The sequence below is a fragment of the Rana temporaria genome, chromosome 11 (genome assembly GCF_905171775.1).
Source record: "Rana temporaria chromosome 11, aRanTem1.1, whole genome shotgun sequence".
In the NCBI taxonomy this organism is placed as follows: Eukaryota; Metazoa; Chordata; class Amphibia; order Anura; family Ranidae; genus Rana; species Rana temporaria.
In genome coordinates this window covers 24,554,690-24,576,128 of record NC_053499.1, presented here as the reverse complement: position 1 = coordinate 24,576,128, position 21,439 = coordinate 24,554,690, and the positions used below count along the sequence as shown (strand labels likewise).

Below are 21,439 nucleotides of genomic sequence, written 5' to 3'. Positions count from 1 at the left end.
GTCAAAACGCCCATAGAAACGCTTGTTGTCGCGCTAGACGCTTGAATCGAGCGTTTCCATTAGTTTCTATGGGCCAAATCCTCAAAAGAGATACTCCGTCGTATCCCTGGTCCTAACTATGGAACTGATCCACAGAATCAGTTTTCCATAGTTAGGGAGAAGATCCGGCATGTGTAATTGAATTACACTGTCGGATCTTAGGATGCAGTACCGCATCCGCCGCTGGGGGCATTTTGCGTCGAAATACCGCCTCGGGTATGCAAATTAGGACTTACGGAGATCCACGAAGCTTTTCAGCTTCGTTTTTTCTCCGTAAGTTTTATTTTGCAAACGCAAAATTAGGGCTGCTTTTACAAGGTGTAAACTGTTTACACCTTGTAAAAACAGACCTTTCTTGCTAGAGACGCGATTTTTTTTAAATTTAAAAAAAAAAAATTGGCGCCGTATCTTTTTTTTTACCCGACGCAACTTTATTGTCCCGTCGCAATCCACAAAGCCCGACGTAACGTAATTTCGCGCTATGCACGTCGGGAAAATGACGTCACGAGCATGCGCAGTACGGCCGGCGCGGGAGCGCGCCTCATTTAAATGGGAATCGCCCCCTGGAGAAGAGGAACGCCTTGCGCCGGCCGGATTTAAGTTACACAGCTCAAAATTTCTAGGTAAGTGCTTTGTGGATCGGGCACTTACTTAGAGATTTTGCGGCGGTGTAACTTAAATGGAAAAAGTTACGTTGCGCTGGGTTTTTGAGGATTAGGCCCTATGAGAATACAAACGTTCAAAAACGCCCAAATCCACCCGATTCGCGCGACAAAAATGGGTCCAGAACTTGTTTGAGCTTCAGGCGTTTTGGAGTGGAGATGTGAACCATCTCCATAGAGAATAATGGATTTTTTTCCCCTCTAGCGTTATATAACTTCAGGCGACAAAACGCTCAGGTGTGAATGCAGCCTAAGGCAGGTTGTGATGGGCAGGGGCAATTCAACCTCAGAAATCAATTGAAAAGCAAAAGGGACTTATGATCTGACTTTTTAGATAGATATAGGAGCTGCAGAGAGGAAGATGTAGGAGGTGAATTGTTATGAATTTTTTTTATTTGCATTTGTCTCGTGCTTCTGTCTTCTCTCTGTAGTCTGTTTATTTGTCTGCAGCATCTCAGGAGAATATCGGTGCAAGCTTCACCCAATTCTCTTCCTGCTTAATTTGCTAGGCTAGCCTTGAATACAAGAAGGGGTTGGCCTAAAGCCGGCCATAGACGGTTCGAATCTCAGCGTGTTTAACAGGAACTGGCCGAGATTCGAACCATGTATGGGCAGACTGAATGGGCCAAATCCTCAAAATCGTAGCCTAACTTAATTTTTCCCATTTAAGTTACACTGGCGGGAAATTTCTACCTAAGTGCCCGATCCACAAAGCACTTACCTAGAAATTTCACACAGTGTAACCTAAATTCTCCCGGCGCAAGGCGGTCCTGTTATCCAGGGGGCGATGACAATTTAAATGAGGCGCGCTCCCGCGCCGGCCGTACTGCACATGCTCGTGACGTCATTTTCCCATCGCGCGAAATTACGTTACGCCGGGCTTTGTGGATTGCGACGGGACAATAAAGTTGCGACGGGTTAAAAAAAAGATACGGCAAAAAAAAAAAAAAAAAATCAAATTTTAAAAAAAATTGCGGCGATCAAAAAAAGTCTGCTTTTACAAGGTGTAAACAGTTTACACCTTGTAAAAGCAGCCCTAATTTTAAGCATGCAAACGTAAACTTACGGAGAAAAAACAAAGCTGAAAAGCTTTGTGGATCTCCGTAAGTCCTCATTTGCATACGCAAAGCGGCATTTCGACGCAAAATGCCCCCAGCGGCGGATGCGGTACTGCATCCTAAGATCCGACAGTGTAAGTCTCTTACAGATGTCGAATCTTCTGCCTATCTTTGGAAAACTGCTTCTGTTTCAAAGATAGGCACAGGGATACGCAGGCGGAACAGCAGATCCGCCTGCGTATCCCTTTTGAGGATTTGGCCCAATGTACCCAAGTTGGTTGTACATGTGATTACTAGCAGCTGTTCTAGCCAATAGCAATAATCCCTGTGTTCTCCCGGCAGTGACAGCTTTCCCCTCTGGGAGAACACTATGGTTCCGTGGGAGGGATTCCCCTGTCAATAATGTCCGTGTTGATGGGGAAATCAAGCGAATTACCTCGTTCTATGACTGGCATTAAAGTGGTTCTCATCAGTGACTCAGGGGTGCAATGTCAGGCTTCTGCAGACAAGTCCTGCAGCTTTCTCCCCTCCCTTTATATGTCTGTTGAAATGTTGAAAGCTGAATAGCTTGTGAATGAACTAGCCATCAGCTGCCCGGGGTGACAGAAGTCGTACAGTACAACCGGAAAGTTGTCACAGCGCTTAATTTTTTCCACATTTTGTTATGTTCCGGCCTTATTCCAAAATTTATTAAATTCATTATGTTTCTCAAAATTCTACAAACAATACCCCATAATGACAACGTGAAAGAAGTTTGTTTGAAACATTTGCAAATTTATTAAAAATAGAAAAAAAAAATCCCATGTACAGAAGTATTCACATCCTTTGCTCTGTACTTTGTTGAAACATCTTTGGCACCAATTACAGCCTCAAGTCTTTCTGAGTATGATGCTACACGCTTGGCACACCTATTTTTGGGCAGTTTCTCCCATTCTTCTTTTCGGGATCTCTCAAGCTCCATCAGGTTGGATGGGGAGTGTCGGTGCAAAGCCATTTTCAGATCTCTCCAGAGATGTTCAATCGGGCTCAAGTCTGGGCCACTCAAGGACATTCACAGAGCCGTCCCGTAGCCACTCCTTTGTTATCTTGGCTGTGTGCTTTGGGTCATTGTCCTGTTGGAAGATGAACCTTCGCCCCCAGTCTGAGGTCCTGAGCGCTCTGGGGCAGGTTTTCATCAAAGGATGTCTCTGTACATTGCTGCATTCATCTTCCCCTCAATCCTGACTAGTGTCCCAGTTTCTGACACTGAAAAACATCCCCAAAGCATGATGCTGCCACCACCATGCTTTACTGTAGGGATGGTATTGGCCAGGTAATGAGTGGTGCCTGGTTTCTTCCAGACATGACGCTTGCCATTCAAGCCAAAAGTTCAATCTTTGTTTCATCAGACCAGAAGATTTTGTTTCTCATGGTCTGAGTCCCTTCAGGTGCATTTTGGCAAATTCCAGGTGGGCTGTCATGTGCCTTTTACTGAAGAGTGGCTTCCATCTGGAAGGTTCTCCTCTCTCCACAGAGAAACGCAGGAGCTCTGTTAGAGTGACCATCGGGTTCTTGGTCACCTCCCTGACCAAGGCCCTTCTCACCCGACCGCTCAGTTTGGCCGGGCGACCCGCTCTAGGAAGAGTCCCAGTGGCTCCAAAAGTCTTCCATTTACAGATGATGGAGGCCACTGTGCTCGTTGGGACCTTCAATCCTCAAGAAATGCTTCTGTATCCCAGATCTGTGCCTCGATACAATCCTGTCTTGGCGGTCAACAGATAATTCCTTGGACTTTATGACTTGGTTGGTGCTCTGACATGCACTGTTAACAGGGAGATCTTCTATAGACAGGTGTGTGCCTTTCCCAATCATGTCCACTCAACTGAATTTACACAGGTGGACTCCAATCAAGTTGTAGAAACATCTCAAGGATGATCAGTGGAAACCGGATGCACCTGAGCTCACAGCAAAGGCTGTGAATACTTATATACATGCGATTCTTTTTTTTATAAATTTGCAAAGATTTTAAAATTCTTTCACATTGACATTATTGGGTATTATTGGTAAAATTTTAAGGAAAATAATGAATTTAATCCATTTTGGAATAAGGCTGTAACATAACAAAAATATGGAAAAGGTGTAGCGCTGTATTTACTTTCCAGATGCACTGTAGTCTATTCATTTACAGGAAACTGACAAACGTGACCTTGTGGGCAGAGCCCCACATGGTCACACCGTTTTAAAAATTGTGACAGTGGGTGCGGGGAGAAGTTTCCCCACCCGCTGTCACACCGAGGTGGGGAACTGGCAGTAAAAGCTGGAACAATTACATGTTACATGTTCCACCCTAAATATGTGGAACATGTAACATGTTCCAAAAGATAAATTTCGCCCTAAAAATGTCACACTTAAAAAATACCACTGACTGATTATGTAAATAAAGCCTCTTGTGTGCCAAGGCATTGTGCATTTCTGTGGGGTCTCTGGGAGTAAAGATCTTTAAGCTGGGGACCTCTGTGCGTCTAGGCGATACGTGTGCATGCTACCTGTGTCCTCACCTGTAGTTGCAGGGATGCATGTGTGAGGTGCTGGGGAAAGGTCGGTCAACAAAGTGATCAATAATAATCCCCATGATGGGCTGAGTCCTCTCAAACTGCCTGAAATGCAATAAACACATTGATATGTTATTGAGCTGCCTTGCTCCTCAGTCCTGTAGATCACCCAATCCCACCAGGGCAGGAGACAGGTGGGAAAAGTGCATATGACAAAGGCAGCAGGCAAAAAGGCTGCAGGAAACACTATGGAGGCATGTCAGCCCCTTTGTCATGCAACACTGCTCTGGGATGATCCGTAGGAAAATGCGAGTGTATACTGAGAACAATAACAATTTTTGGTAAGGGACCTCATGTCAGAGGGATGACCAGGCTTACCGAGTAGACATGAAAGCCAGATTAGTTCTGTAGGCACAGGTCAGGGTAAGCGTCCCTATAGGAGTCCCCACTGTTCCAACTCGCACCGCCTGGAAACCTGGGGAAAAAAAAAGTATTTAGTCAGATGTTTTGTAAGCACTTGGGCACACAGGTGTTAGCACGTCCTGCCTATCCTCTGATTATTTCTAGAGACAAAAAACACAGAAAAGATTTAGAAGCCCTCTTGTGAAGAAAAAAAAAAAAAAAAGCCCTCATAGAAAGCATTGCTTTCCAGGTACTTTTGGAACCGTCCATTTTCTCGGTTTTAAAAAATTAATTAGATAAAATTAAAAGAACTGCAAAGCACAAATCCATGTTTAGATTTTAGTAAACACAGGAACTTTTCAGATATAGCAGTATACATCTACCCTTTCATGTAATTTAGAGAGGTGTTATCCAGGTCCAAACCTCTTCAAATCTTGTTTACTTGCAGCCATCTTTTAATTCTCCCTCATCTGTAGGATGCCATATGCAATTAAAAGAAGGAAGGAGGAGCAAGCCAGAGGGTGTGGGGTGTGCTCGATCCTTCCTCTCAGTACATAGAAGTTAACAAAGTAACCCTTTCATGATCAGACAGCTCGATTACCCCCCCCCCCCCCCCCCATCTCCTCTCCAGGGTGCTCATGTCACAGCAGCAGAAATTGAGGGTGGGGTGATAGTCAAACCCTGCACAGTCCTGTAAAAATATCCTCTTGCATGGGGAGGGGTATTCAACCTATAGACCACTTAACTCTGACTTACAAACTACAGTTAGCCCAGGATCACACTGGGCTGCGGGAATGAAGCCGTGCGAGTTCAGCTGAACTTGCACCTTTTTTACTCCCATCTGTCAGTCCCGAATTCATGTCAATGAAATCGCAAAAAGTAGTACAGAAACTACTTTTTGAAATCGGTGCAGCACCGCAGATGCAGTGTCACACACCGATTAGGACGGTGGCATTGCCGGCAAATGCCGCCGATTTGACATGTCAAATCGCACCAGTGTGAACCAGGGCTTAAGGGCTTTTTCACAGAGCAGCAATGCAAAGTGAAATTGTGTGTTGCCCACACTGCACAATAAAATGTGCTGCCTTTTGCAGATGCGCAGGTTCCATTAATTCTTAATGGCACCCCCCACGATTACACCAATTGCCTGTACATTTGTGCTCACTAAACTGCATTTTACCACGGTACAAGCATAGAGCAGCCTATTGAAAATGCAACATGTGGGAACATGCAAAAATGCGCTTGGGCTTTGACGCAACGTCCATGTGTTAACAAGCCCTCAGATTGGTGCAATTATGTTGAAAAAAAAAAAAAACTGGACCCAACTATATGCTTTTGCCCACCAAGCAACCTCTGACTACTGATGTGAAAAAAATTTGAGCTTGCATTAAAAGTTGAATTATGACAGACATTGAGATTATTATATGACAACTCAGATTTCTTGTCACATATAATTATAGACTTTACCTTCTTTAAGACCCAAAAGCTGAACATCTCCAAAATATATCCTGCAAATAAAATATCAGGAAAAAAACACATTAATATCAGCATAAAACTATTTTTACACACATAGATATGAATGCAAGATACTAATACACTTGTGTGAATTATACACGCATATTGGTTTATATTGTAAATGACACATGTTCATCACCAGCATTGTTGATTTTTGTTGGTCTATTTTTTCTGTATATACGCACACATTTGTTTTTTCTTTATTGGGTTATGTCTCTTTGATAGGACTTGTACTGCATGAATATCCTGTGAAATGTGCATAAAACTCAATAAAAAAACTGTTAAAAAAAAAAAAAGAGAAGAAGAAAGAAAAAAAAAAAAAAAAAAAAAAAAAAAAAAAAGGAGACAGCCTGTATGACTGTAAAAATAAAAAAATTTAAATACCCCCAAGTATGCACTGTAGAATTCTCCTATGTAGAGGTTAAGCGTCAAATTAGGACAACAAGCTCTACTCGTGGTCAGGTGTGTTAAAAAAAAAATATATATATGCACAACTCATGTTAAAGCACAATTACATACATTTTGATGTGTTTCTATTGATTTCAATGGAAAATGCATCAAGGAAAAAAATGCACAGGTGTCAATAGCCCCTAAAGCCCATCTCTGGGCTACCTACCTGTAGAGAATGACATATTCATGCCCCTGCTTCCTGGACAGCCTGTAGGCCGGCGTTACCCTGGTGACTGCCAGCAAGGATTTCAGTAGCAGCGACAGCCGGTTATACACAGTATAGGAAACCTTTATTTCCCGGTCACATCTAAAATACAAAACAACTACAATAAGTCATAGAAAATTAAATCCGACAAGTAATGACTTATACCAGTACACTGTATACACAGCAAGCTCATAGAAAAATCAAACAGATAAAGATTACTTCCTAGTTGTATTATAATCTCCCCAGCAGGTGGGGCAGCAAGTGAATTCTATATATAGTCTATATATTTTAGTCCAGGTAACACCTTGGCAATTCCCCCAAAGAAATTTACATACAATATGCTCAAGACACAATGCAATCATATATTTAAAAGGTCACACTAAAAGAAAATGAAAATCCACTTTCAAATGTCTATTTCCCTAGAAGTAGAAAATAAAAAAGTCACTAACTTTTCATTCATTTCCAGACACCACACTTCAAGTTCCATGGAATCACCCTGCAACATATTGGAGAATGATGATTAATATTTGGGCAGGAGTCATAGGCAGGACCCCGAACATACTAAGAAAGTACAAACCCCACCATACAGGGACTTGTAGTTCCTCTGCAGCTCGAGGGAAACAAACTGTATATAAAACATTACACAGAAACCACAGTGGCTCAACACATATGGATTGCAGCACCGGAGCCCCCTGTTCAAATCCCAGGCAGGACACTACCTGCATGGAGTCCGAATATTATCCCTGTGCTTGCATGAGTTTCCCGCGGATACTCTGGTTTCCTCCCACACTTCAAAGACATGCTGCTGGTAGGTTATTAGGCTACTGCTTTAACTGGCCCTAGTGTGTGTGTGTGCGCGCGCATGCAAAATAGGAAACAGACTACGAGCAGGGACTAAATATTAATATGCAAAGAATTAAATAATATGATGGATAGTATGTAAAGTGTGGCATAAATGGTCAGTGCAATAAAAATATAAAAATGACCCAAGAGATATCCTGCATGCAGGTGCATCTATCTTTGGCAACAACTCAATGCCAAAAACCCAGGCCAGCCTTGCCTGTGAAGATCAGACATGGAGTCTCTATGGAGAATTCAAGAGGATGGTATAGAAAAGCCACAGGTGGGTAAACCGCAGGATATCAGTGTGAAAGCAGCCTCTATTCATCTCTAAGGAGTGGCAGACGTAAATGGACTTGTGTCCGTTTAAACCCGCCTACCTCCAATCCGTTCCACTAAACAAAAAAATAAAAAAATAATAATAATAAAAAAAAAAAAAAAAACACACACACACACCACAGAAGGGGATCTGTCCCCTTCAATCTGGATGGATCGGAAGGCCCATAGAGTAGAGCGGGCTGTGTCCGCATCCGTTCTGCAAATGCAGAGTGAACATGGACCTGTCATCCGCTCATTGTGGCCCGTTACCGGTTACCAAGTGGCCCTCGCTCTTTAAAAGGTTGGACACGCCTGGTGTAAGCGGTCTGCTCCTGCCTCTTACAGGCAGGCAGTTGCACACTGACAGGAAGACTCACTGAACTAGTAAAGCACTCAACAGCACCCTGTTAGTTCATTGAGAACTACCAGCTGGACAGCCGCAGTCTGCGGTACTTTTAAATTCATTCATTCTCAGAACACTTTTTTTTATTGCGAGAGCTAGTTTAGGAAAAAAGATCCCACGCTCGCTGTCACGAGAGGCGGTGGGTTGCGGGAGCAGCTGCAGCAATGAGAAGATGGTAGTGTTTTGCAATGTGTGCATGAACAAGCTTTTTCCAGCACTTTGCCTCTCATCACAACACTGGAAATGATCATGTGCCAAGGAAGTGAACGGAATGCATACGCAGATTTCAAACAGCAGGAGATAAACATCCAAAATGAAAGTTGTTTGACATGAAAAGGATTTTTTTTTTTCTAATAAAAAGTGAATTTGAACTTATTACTTCAAAAACTCTTTGATGTCATATCCATACTATACCTCTGAGGTCTTTAAAGAAATTTCGACACACATGGAGCGTCCAACTGCAGGCAGCTGACCAGATAGGGCTTTCTTGGCTTCCTGGGTAACCTCAGGGATGTCTTTGATTGCCAAGTTAAACTGCAAAAGGCAAATGTTTAAACTATAAATGCTGGAAAACCATCAGCAAAACCAGAAAAAAAGATTCCATAGTTTATTATCTATACAAGCAATTTGCAAAACAAAAAATATTATATATATATATATATATATATATATATATATATATATATACATATATAAATAAATGAATGAATACCCCGAGTCTCATACTTAAAATCCCTAAACTGTCAGCTGACGTCACACAGCCAGTCCAGGCTCTGCAAGGATCCTGTCTTTACCGTTGGGATCCACCCACATGCCTGACCAGCAGCTGGCTCAGCATGTTAGCACAACATGAGAGCCTGAGCCAGCCGCCCTTCCACAGCATTGTGCTGCAGTGAGCCCTGGAGGTGGTAGAGCTCAATGAAGACTGAGAACTGAGTGATCAGCGGTCATGTGATTGCTCAGTTCTTGGTCTTAGAGCTGGTGGGGGACAGCTGCAGCAATGGATCAATGTCACAGCCATATAGGCAAGAGATGTTTATTTAATTTTTCTCACCTCACCTAGGAGTTTCATGCCGAACATTTAATTATAGAGTGAATAAATGAACTTTATGTTTAAGTGCAGTTAAACATGGAATGTGAAAAGGTCCAATTTTCCTGTTGTACTTTTGGAAAATATTCAATAAGGGCCCTTTCACACTGGTGCGTTTTTGCCGCGTTTTCGCGGTAAAAATAGCGCTATTAAAACGCTCCCCATGCCCCATCCATTGAAAAGAATTAAAAACCGCTGTAAAAACGGAGTGTTAAAATCGCGGTAAAACCGCGATTTTACAACGTTTTTAATTCATTTCAATGGAGAGGGGCATGGGGAGCGTTTTAATAGCGCTATTTTTACCGCGAAAACGCGGCAAAAACGCACCAGTGTGAAAGGGCCCTAAAGGCTAGAGTGCAGTCATCCATTCTGGTGTAGGAACACCCTCAGTTACAAACATGCCTCAAAGAAAGAGTCACTTATTGATCCTGATTTTTGTATTCTTTTTAAATGAGCCCGTTAAGACACCCGTGTCCCCGTGAACACGGTAATTTGTTTTACAGAAGGGGTTTAATGAAATCGCAGGCTATATGCCATGTTGTAATTTCAGATGAAAACTGTGCTCAGTGATGTTCTTTAAACTGAAAAGAATGGTAATTATACTGAAACTTTGACCTGTATTTAAAAACAACTTACCCAATCTGAACCAGTTGGAGAGGAGGAAGAACGGGTACATATCTTGTCCCCAAGTCGAGCCTGGACAATCACCTGGACAGTCTGCAGAATGAAGAGAGTTTTAAAAAAAGGTCATAAGTTTAAAGGGGTTGTAAAGGTACAAGCAGGAGGGTCAGGACACCAACACACAGCTCCCGACACTCCTGCTCCCCCCTCAAGAGGCGTTCTCCACACCAGGGAGAAAGCCTTGCATTACTGTGTGGAGTTACAGACAGAAGAACAGGAAGTGAGGATTTCTCAGAAGAAATAAGGACATTTAAAAGCAAAATGGAAGGATGAGGTAAGTGAAGGAGGACTGCACTAAGGTAAAGGAAGCTATTTGGGGGGGGGGGGGGGGGGATTACCTTTACAACCCCTTTAAGTAGATCCAGAGGTGACATTAGCCTTCAGGACATTTGTCAAAAATTCCTAATTTTCCCATCTGAACTAGTATATAAACAATTTAGGGCAGACTACAGAACTTACCCACTATGAAACCCAGAGTGTGTATAATATACATATAGAGATATATAAAAAAAATTGCATTAGTTAATTTGTAGACATGGGATGAACGATGTACGGTACAAATAAGATCAACGACAACCAGTGCTCTTCAGATGGTTTCTATAGTCCTCCTTTAAAATGGAAAAGTTCATAAATAAAACAGTTTCCATGTGCAAAGAAAACCAGACAGACAATCTGAGGAGCACTGGTTGTCGTTGATTTTATTTGGATCTGTACACGGGGACAGTTTGGTTTTGAAGCTGCAGGGAATAGTTATTGCCTTGTGGCGCTGGTTTTATTTTAATTGATGTACCTACATTACATAGACCCCAGATGTATATGCATAGGTCATATCGGCTGCAATTTGGGATTGGTTACCCAACTCTATGGAATCATCCCTACACTACAGGCCAGGCCTCATATGCTTGGTGTGTCTCCTATCATAAGTACCTAGATGGGATGTATGGAATTCTTTTGCAATCTTCACTCCAGCCTCATCATCATGGTTGTTCTTGTAGTGCAGCAGCAGTATACGGAACATATGATGCGACCTACCTGAGCTGCCTTTATGTAGCAATCTATTGGTACCAGACACTGCTTTACCAATATACAGTATGTCCAGCAAAATCTACATTTCATCTTTATGCCGAGGACTTTGTGACTTTAGCAGATCCATTAGCGCTGGACTGTCCAATACTTCTGTGTCTTTGGGCACTGAAGGACTTTATGTTTCTGGCCTGGATTACGCAGGATTTGTCCCCGAGGAACTCAGCACTCCATTCACCCACTGAGGTTAAGGTGGGGTGCTTAATTATATCTGAATACTCTGGGGACGAATCGGCCAGTGTGGACTTGTCAGTGAGGCTTATTGCTCTCATATATGAGGTGAGAGGCTGGGGGAAACACTACCACGGCACAATGGAGTTTGGCAGGACAGTGGCACTTGCACTTTATTATATGATGAATTTCATTACACATTTAAAGTGACTGTCACAATTGGATTGATATTGCAACATGTATGGGACTTTTTTCCAGTTTTAAAAAATATTTAATCATTCTGGCACATTGATTCTCTCGCACGAATCTACAGTATATCCGATGATATTTTTTTGCACTTGTTGGACTAATATTTTTCTTGCACTTATTTGCTATTTTTGCACAATTGTTTTTGCAAATTTTTGCACAATTTTTTAGTATTTATTGCTGCATTTTTCTATCATTTCTGCATTTTGCACAGATTGTTTATTTGCACTTGGATTTCAATTTCTATTAGGATTTTAGCTTATTACCGTATTTATCGGCATATACCGCGCACTTTTTTCCCCTTATAATCAGGGGAAAATTGTGGGTGCGCGATATACGCTGATCCCCGCTGTCTCTGAGCGCCGCAGCCTAGAGCCGAGCCGAGTGTACTGCGCACTCGGCTAGGCTCGGCCACGCTCGGCTCTGCCCACCGCAGCCTAGATCCGAGCCGGACATATCGGACACTTTTGACACTATTTTGGGACCATTCACATTTACACAGCGAACAGTGCTAAAAAATGCATTGATTACTGTATAAATGTGACTGGCAGTGAAGAGGTTAACTCTAGGGGGCGAGGAAGGGGTTAAATGTGTAAACTGGGAGTGATTCTAACTGTGTGTGGAGGGGGACTGACTGGGAGAGGTGACCGATGCTGTGTCCCTATGTATCACTATGGCATCGGTCTCTCTCTCCGAGAGAGGTCCACACAGAGCTACACGTCCCTGCTGTCACCGCCGATCGCGGGTACCTGGCGGACATCGCGGCCGCCAGGTACGCGCATCGGCTTCTCAGCGATGCGCCGGGCACAGTGTTTCCCCGCTGCGCGCCCCCAGCGGCGTGCGCGGGGAATGTAAATACCAGGACGTCCACCCGACACTTGAGAGCCGCGCTGTGGACGTCTTTCGTCTATAGCGCAGGTCTCAAGTGGTTAAAACATGAACATCAAGCATTTTTTTTTAATTTACCTTCAAGGCAAAAAATTTGACAAACTTGTCCAAGTCCTTCCGGTCTTGTGGGCTGAGGTCCGAGTCCATGGTGTCTGTAGGCCTGAACATGAGAAAACAAGGTTAGCCAGACCACAAGCAATGCATGAACTGACTCACAGAATACAATTCAATGGAAGGAAAAACCTGACCAATAACCAATCGGGGATATGCTTTCTCTGCCATACCCTACAAACATGGATAGCTTGAATCGGTAGTAACTGAATCCACATGGTGATTGGTGCTTATATGCACTTGAAGTCCTTTATTGCATTTATGTTTCTAAGGCCCCTTTCACACTGAGAAGTTTTTCAGGCGGTACAGCGCTAAAAATAGCACCTAAATACCGCCTGAAAAACTCCTGCCCAGCCTTCTCAATGTGGTTTACATCCACTTTAAGTCGGCCATAGATGTTTAGAATCTGGGCCGGCTCAGCAGGGACCAACCGAGATTCACACCATCTATGGGGGCAGACTGACTGTTCTCTAGTTGATCGATGGGTACAACCAGCATGTTAGGCCTCGTACACACGAGAGGATTATCCTCTGGCGGATTTTGATCTGATGGTTGTACTAACCATCAGATCAAAATCCGCGCGGAATTCCCTCCGCGGTGACGTGACGCGGCGATGTGCGCGACGCTGTAATATAAGGACTTCCACGCATGCGTCGCATCATTACGACGCATGCGAGGGAGGGAATCGGACGGATTGATCCGGTGAGTCTGTACAGACCAGCGGATCAATCCGCTGGACTGGATTCCAGCGGATAGATTTCTTAGCATGCTGAAACCGATCCGCGGATAAATTCCAGCGGATAGATCCTCTCGTGTGTACGGGGCCTTAGATTTCTAGCATGCGATTATTGCCAGCTCTCCTGACAGGGACGGCCCCTGTGCCCCTCTGCGATGGACTGACTTGGGTACAACTAGTCTGCCTGTAGATGGATAGAATCTTGGCCGGTCCCTGCTAAACCAGTGAGATTGGAATAATCTGTGGCTGGCCTATGCATGCCGCTTTAAATACAAAACTGCAATGGTTGCCCTTACATCTCTACCATGACATCACTTTAATCAATAAGCCATGATTCTTCGAGTTAATTTTAGGAAACTTGTTCTAGACCACCTCAGCACATTATAATAATCAAAACCCTCACAGAGGCTCCGTGGTCACTAATTAACACTACATATGGCCTGAAGGTGATATTTAGAGAGAAGCGCTAACTAGGGCACCTCACACTGGGACAACAACAGATTACATGCACACGTTCTGCCTTCTTTCCTATGGGGCCGACTGATGCCAGCCTCAGCTTTTTGAAGCCAACCTTGCCATGCTCAGCAGTTTTGCAAAATATACCCCCCCCGGGCACCACAGAAGTTACATATTTGAAGAGAAGCTCCGAAAACTCCCACGAGGGTGCTGGAGTAATTAATTAATCCTTAATGATTCTCTGCACTTCTACCTCCTGAAACATTAAAGACATGCAGAGACCACATGAAGGAACATGAAAGGCTCAGAGACCCGTCATACATACTCTGTCACACGGTGTTCCCTCACTGAGCACATCCAATGGCAAAGTACACAGCGGTGAAGAATGTGCCAGTGATGCCAATAATAAATTAAAGGAAAACAGCGCTCACAGAAATATGGGATGCCATTGCTGAGCTCCTTTTAAGAATAGTAGTTGCCTTGATTTTTATGGCCTAGAGCAGTGGTCCCCAAACTGCGGCCCGGGGGCCAGATGTGGCCCTTTGCTTGCTTTTATCTGGCCCTTGAGATACTATTTCATCCACGAATACAAAAAATGGGGCAAAATTTACCCCCACTGACAACAATGACGGGGCAGAAATCACCCCACTGACACCAATGAATGGGCACAATTTCTCCCAATGACACGAACGATGGGACACAATGGCCCAGATTCAATTGCGAGGGCGCGCCGGCAAATTTGCCCGGCGTAAGCGCGCGCAAGTTAAATGATCCCGCCGGGGGCGGCTCCCTCGCCGAGCGTACAGCGCATGCTCCGTCGGGAAACTTCCGCAAGGACGTCATTTGCTTCTAAGTGAACGTGAATGGCGTCCAGCGCCATTCACGTTTCACTTACACAAACGCCGTGAAATTCAAATTTCACGGCGCGGGAAGGCTGGCTATTCTTTAGCATTGGCTGCCCCTACTATTAGAAGGGGCAGCCTTGCGCTAAAAGTAGCCGTACGGAAACTCTGTACCTGGCTTGCGCGGGGCCCGCGCAAGCTTGTGAATCAGTGGTAGTATGCAATTTGCATACTACACGCCGATACACAATGGGAGCACCCCCTAGCGGCCCCCGCAAGAATGCAGCCTAAAATCTGCGAGGCATAAGAGCCTTATGCCGTGCAGATTTTAGCCTGCAGTCGGTGTAACGAGGTTCCTGAATCAGGAGCACTCGTTACACCGGAGCAAGTAAGCACTTGCGCTGCGTAACCTATGGTTGCGCGGGCGCAAGTGCTTCTTGAATCTGGGCCAATTTCTCCCAATGACACCAACAATGGGACACAATTTCTCCCAATGACACCAACAATGGGACACAATTTCTCCCAATGACACCAACAATGGGACACAATTTCTCCCAATGACACCAACAATGGGACACAATTTCTCCCAATGACACCAACAATGGGACACAATTTCTCCCAATGACAACAATGGGGCACAATTTCTCCCAATGACACCAACAATGGGACACAATTTCTCCCAATGACACCAACAATGGGACACAATTTCTCCCAATGACTACAGTGATGGGGCGTAATTTCTACCAACGCTGGGGCACGATTTCTCTGAATGACACAAAAGGGCCCCATGACACCAATGATGGGACACAATGCCTTCCAATGACATTTAAGAAGAAGTGCAATTCCTCCCACCAGCACCAATGATGGGGGCACTATTTCTCCCACTATCAAGAAAAATGACGCACAATTTCTCCCATTGACACCAAAGATGGGGCATTTTTTTCCCCCCAAACACCGGAACCTTTTCTACTTTTAGGGGTCACAGTCTGGCCCCCCTAAAGTCTGAAGGACAGTAAACTGGCCCTTTGTTTAGAAAGTTTGGAGACCCCTGGCCTACAGAAAGTAGACAACAAGTGAAGTCAAAGATAGATTGATTTACTACAACTGGAGAGAGCAAAATCTGGTGCAGCGGACCACATTTTCGTATATTGCTCCTGCTTATTCTGGGTGGCAAGTACCAAATCCTCTAGCTCAGGGATCCTCAAACTACGGCCCTCCAGCTGTTGCGAAACTACACCCATGAGGCATTGTAAAACGCTGACATTCACAGACATGACTAGGCATGATGGGAATTGTAGTTCCTGAACAACTGGAGGGCCGTAGTTTGAAGACCCATGGATTCTAGCTCAGGGATATGCAATTAGCGGACCTCCAGCTGTTGCCAAACTACAAGTCCCATCATGCCTCTGCCTCTGGGTGTCATGCTTGATGCTGTCAGAGTCGTGCTATGCCTCATGGGACTTGTAGTTTGGCAACAGCTGGAGGTCCGCTAATTGCATATCCTTGCGTCTAGCTAGTTGATGCCCTCAACCTTTTTAAGCCACAACGAGATTGAAAGGGGGGGGGGGGGGTTGGGTTTGGATCCTACCAACAGAGCAATACAGGCTTTGGCGGCATTAAGCAAGTAACATCGGTCCTCCAGGTCCTGATGGGAATATGAATTGCAGTGGAGAAGGAAGAAGGCAGGATCATCAGGGACCGGGAAGTCTGAATTGCTGAGCGAGTCTTCGGACTTCTTTCCAGTAGTGGCCAATTTCAGACAAGACCAGAAAATGATGGCCCGGTTTCATCAGACGAACCAATCGTGTGTGGGCCCCATCAAAAAATCGTTTTAAAATTATCTGATGGTTAAAAAAACGATAGAAAAAAAAAAACGATCGTCTGTGGGGAAATCAATCGGTTAAAAATCAACGCATGCTCAGAATCAAGTTGACGCATGCTCGGAAGCATTGAACTTCATTTTTCTCAGCACGTTGTCGTGTTTTACGTCACCGCGTTCTGATACGATCGTTTTTTTACTGATGGTGTGTAGGCAAGACTGATAAAAGTCAGCTTCATCAGATATCTGGTGAAAAAAAAATCTATCAGACCGTTTTCATCGGATGAACCGATCGCGTGTACGGGGCATTAGTGTTTGTAAAAGAATTAAAAAAAATAATAACATACACGTTAGAATTATCTGCTCACTCGGTGCAATGGCTTTTGTCACAGACTCTATTCCAAGTAATTTTCTAGCAAAAAAATACGGATTTTAAATCGTAAGCAACAAATGTCAGAAATAGGCTTAGTCATGAAAGGGTTAATCATCTCTCTCTGCTGTCATGTGTCCATTGCTGGCGCCTCATCCAGGAGGTGATCCAATGCTGCAATCTGTGCCCACGCAATTCGATCTCCTCTCCTTGGCATCATTAATCTGCTGCAGTTCTGGTCCCTGAAAGGATCGGCTGCTAGATGGATAAAAGGTGCCACTGTCACCCAGGATTTTTAGAAAATGTTTTAGTTCAAGAAGCTTTATTCAAAAGTTTTTATAAGAGAAGACAGGCCAAAGCTTTTTTGCAAACAGAGAGCCCTTTCACACTGCCAGCACTCGAAAAACGCTGGTAAAGCAACGCTAAAAACTAGCGGCGCTTGACCGGCGTTTTTCGAGCGCCAGCGGGGCGCTTTCAACCCCTGCTAGTGGCCAAATAAAGGGTTAAAAGCATCCACAAAGCACCGCTGCCAAGGCGCTTCCCATTGATTTCAATAGGAAGGGGCGCTTTAGAAATGTTTTTTTGGTTTCTCCACCACCAGAGTGATCTTTTTGTCTTTGGTCCTATTTTGAACCTTTATTCTAGGGGTTCCTGATAGGACCAATTCTTCAGGATGTCTGCCTGCAGAGGACGGGCATGAAATCTGGCCCACTGAACCAAAGGAATTGCTGCTCCTAAAGTGCTGCAAAGAAGCCGCTTGCAGGACTTTTTTTTTTTTTTCTCTCGACGCTCTGCCAGCACAGCGCCTCAGTGTGAAAGCACTTGGACTTTCACATTGGGATTGCAGATGAGGCTTCTTTCAGGCACTTTTATTAGCGCTAAAGCACCTGAAAAACGCCCCAGTGTGAAAGGGGTCTAATGCTCTCCTCACTGATATCAGCCAACATATATAACTGGTGCAGATTGTATAAAATAGCTACAGAAAAAAGGCAACTAATCGCATTCAGGACGCCGACTCACCATGACCAAAATCTAACCAGGTAGAGCAAGATGGCTTCAGCTCTGCTCTCCACCCACAAGAGAGTTACCTCAAATGTCTGTCGCCCCCTAGTGCACATACACCCCCTCACTGAAGCACCGCCACCTGGGATATGTGACGTGGGCACCCCAGGAGTAGGGTGACCACCTGTCCCGGATTGCCCGGGACAGTCTCGCATTTTGCAGGTCTGTCCCGGGCACCTTTAATCCAGTGTCCCGGAATGAGACTGACAGCCACCCGATGACCCGACAGGTGGAAACTGTCCATTTCCCAGCCCAGAGTGTTCGCCCGCCAAATGTCCTGCAATGCACTCCGCCCAGCCAGGGCGCAGTAAAAGCTGGTTGTTAAAGCAGAGGTTTTTTTTTTTTTCAGACTACTCTGCTGCTGTTCAAATACACATTGCTTTACTCACTCTTGCAGCCGCCACGATCGCGCTTTTCCAGGAATTAATATTTTATAAAACTATGTGATGGACATTGCCATCTTCATTGTGGGCACCTTGAAGCCCTCCTGTATTTCTTCCGGGATGCGGCGAATGCTGATGTCCCAGCATTCACCGCGTAATCCCGCGCATGCGCAGTGTTGACGGCGAGCCGCGCCGTCGACACTGCACAGTTGCCATCACAACGGCCGGCGCCGTCCTGAAAAGGACACGCCCCGCTGTGATGTTACACTAGTCCTCATCACATGACGCGCTTTGCGGGTCATGTGACCCGCTTCACGTGACAGCACAGCTAGCGCGAGACTACACGCGCAGCTAGTTCTGTTGATGCGATATGATTGGCCCACACGTCACTGCAAGAACTCCGTGCCGCCTAGTCCCCCGTGCTCCGTGCCGCCTAGTCCCCCGTGCCGCCTAGTCCCCCGTGCTGACTTCTCCCCCCGTGCTGACTTCTCCCCCCTCCATCTGTCAGGATGGAGAGCGGAGGTAGGAGCCGCTGAACCTGGCTCCTGCCTTTTCAGAATGGACAGAGTCAGTGATCACTGACTCTGTTCATTCACATAACTGAGCATCGTAACCTGTGTTTACCATGCTTCAGTTTATGAATGGAAGAGCTGAGGCTGCTGAGAAAGGGACTGGGGAATCTGTGTCCTTAGTCCCTTTCTCTGTCTTAAAGGGGAGATGTCAGAGGTCTGTTAAGACCCCTGATATCGCTCCAAGGACCCCCAACAGGGCTGATTAAAAAAAAAAATTGCAATAAATATTTAATAAAATAAAAATAACATAAAATTAAAAAAAAAATCACCGACAATCCACCCCCCCCCCAAAAGAAAAAAAAAATCACTGTAAAAAAATACTGCCACTGTCACATGACATTACAAAAAGTATCGGTAATCGGCGAGTACTTGAAAAAAAGTATCGTTACTTGTACTCAGTCTCAAAAAAGTGGCATCGGGACAACCCTATTATTTACAGAAGGCAAAACCACTTTTGCACTACAATTGCAAACTACAAGTGCATTTGGAAGTGCAGTCGCTGTAAATCTGAGGGGTAGATCTGAAATGAGGGGAAGCTCTGCTGATTTTATCATCCAATATGCAAGCTCAAATGTGTTTTTTAATTGTCCTTGCATGTCCCTCTCGGATCTACAGCGACTGCACTTCCAAGTGCAAAGTGGATTTGCCTTTAGTAAATAACCCCCAGAGTATCTAATCTGTCTATGGACACACCTGAATCCATCTAATTGCAGGTAACACACACTGGGGCGTTCATATTAAAGGCTCACTGGGGTGGCGGCACTGAGGTTGAACTGTCAATACCGAGGACACTTATGTCAGTGCATGTGCAGCCCTGGAAGCACAGCATCACTGGTTGCTAGGATGCTGTCGGCTGTACACCCGATCCATCACCTTAGCAACCAGTGTCTCAGCCCCAATATCAGTTGATGGCCAGAAGATTCGGTATCTACCCAAATGTGCCCAGCGAGTAATGGTGTCAGCAAGTGTTTCCTGTCTTAGGTTATGTTTTGCTGTTGGAATCTCCTGGCTGGTCGTTTAAAGGGGCAAGGGATGAGTCATTGTTTGCTCCCTCCCTCTCTCTCCCTCCACCCTCCGGTGTCCCCTCTCTCTCTCCCCCCCCTCCGGTGTCCCCTCTCTCTCTCCCCCCCCTCCGGTGTCCCCTCTCTCTCTCCCCCCCTCCGGTGTCCCCTCTCTCTCTCCCCCCCCCCTCCGGTGTCCCCTCTCTCCCCCCCCCTCCGGTGTCCCCTCTCTCTCCCCCCCCCTCCGGTGTCCCCCCTCTCTCTCTCCCCCCTCCGGTGTCCCCTCTCTCTCTCTCTCTCCCCCCCCCTCCGGTGTCCCCTCTCTCTCTCTCCCCCCCCCCCCCTCCGGTGTCCCCTCTCTCCCCCCTCCGGTGTCCCCCCTCTCTCTCTCCCCCCCTCCGGTGTCCCCCCTATCTCTCTCCCCCCCCCTCCGGTGTCCCCTCTCTCTCTCTCCCCCCTCCGGTGTCCCCTCTCTCTCTCTCCCCCCTCCGGTGTCCCCTCTCTCTCTCTCTCCCCCCCCTCCGGTGTCCCCTCTCTCTCCCCCCCCCTCCGGTGTCCCCTCTCTCTCCCCCCCCTCCGGTGTCCTCTCTCTCTCTCTCTCTCTCCCCCCCCTCCGGTGTCCCCTCTCTCTCTCCCCCCCCTCCGGTGTCCCCTCTCTCTCTCTCCCCCCCTCCGGTGTCCCCTCTCTCTCTCTCTCCCCCCCTCCGGTGTCCCCTCTCTCTCTCTCTCCCCCCCTCCAGTGTCCCCTCTCTCTCTCTCCCCCCCTCCAGTGTCCCCCCTCTCTCTCCCCCCCTCCGGTGTCCCCTCTCTCTCTCCCCCCCTCCGGTGTCCCCTCTCTCTCCCCCCTCCCTCCGGTGTCCCCCCTCTCTCTCTCTCCCCCCCTCCGGTGTCCCCCCCCTCTCTCTCTCTCTCCCCCCCTCCCTCTCTCCCCCCCTCCGGTGTCCCCCCTCTCTCCCCCCTCCTGTGTCCCCCCTCTCTCCCCCCTCCTGTGTCCCCTCTCTCTCTCCCCCCCCCTCCGGTGTCCCCTCTCTCTCTCTCTCCCCCCCCCTCCGGTGTCCCCTCTCTCTCTCCCCCCCCCCTCCGGTGTCCCCTCTCTCTCCCCCCTCCGGTGTCCCCTCTCTCTCTCTTCCCCCCCTCCGGTGTCCCCTCTCTCTCTCCCCCCCTCCAGTGTCCCCTCTCTCTCCCCCCCCTCCGGTGTCCCCTCTCTCTCTCTCTCTTCCCCCCCTCCGGTGTCCCCTCTCTCTCTCTCCCCCCTCCGGTGTCCCCTCTCTCTCTCTCCCCCCCTCCGGTGTCCCCTCTCTCTCTCTCCCCCCTCCGGTGTCCCCTCTCTCTCTCTCCCCCCCCTCCGGTGTCCCCTCTCTCTCCCCCCCCTCCGGTGTCCCCTCTCTCTCTCTCTCTCTCCCCCCCTCCGGTGTCCCCTCTCTCTCTCCCCCCCCCTCCGGTGTCCCCTCTCTCTCTCTCCCCCCCTCCGGTGTCCCCTCTCTCTCTCTCCCCCCCTCCAGTGT

The 21,439-nt window shown here is 46.6% G+C and overlaps 1 protein-coding gene across 5 annotated transcripts in view; it reads right to left on the bottom strand.

The window, feature by feature from the left end:
* Window positions 1–21,439, bottom strand: part of ATG13 (autophagy related 13) — a 45,548-nt gene that overhangs the window by 22,720 nt on the left and 1,389 nt on the right. For 4 of the 5 annotated variants that reach the window (XM_040328195.1, XM_040328197.1, XM_040328199.1 and 1 more), the window contains exons 2-9: window positions 12,661–12,742; window positions 10,150–10,230; window positions 8,838–8,957; window positions 7,312–7,358; window positions 6,824–6,964; window positions 6,160–6,200; window positions 4,669–4,765; window positions 4,297–4,395 (exon numbers count right to left, since the gene is read on the bottom strand). In XM_040328195.1, the coding sequence (XP_040184129.1) occupies window positions 4,297–4,395; window positions 4,669–4,765; window positions 6,160–6,200; window positions 6,824–6,964; window positions 7,312–7,358; window positions 8,838–8,957; window positions 10,150–10,230; window positions 12,661–12,729 (695 nt within the window). In that variant the 5' untranslated portion in view covers window positions 12,730–12,742. The remainder of the gene's footprint in view (window positions 1–4,296; window positions 4,396–4,668; window positions 4,766–6,159; window positions 6,201–6,823; window positions 6,965–7,311; window positions 7,359–8,837; window positions 8,958–10,149; window positions 10,231–12,660; window positions 12,743–21,439) is intronic. The other variant, XM_040328198.1, reaches the window with a different exon arrangement.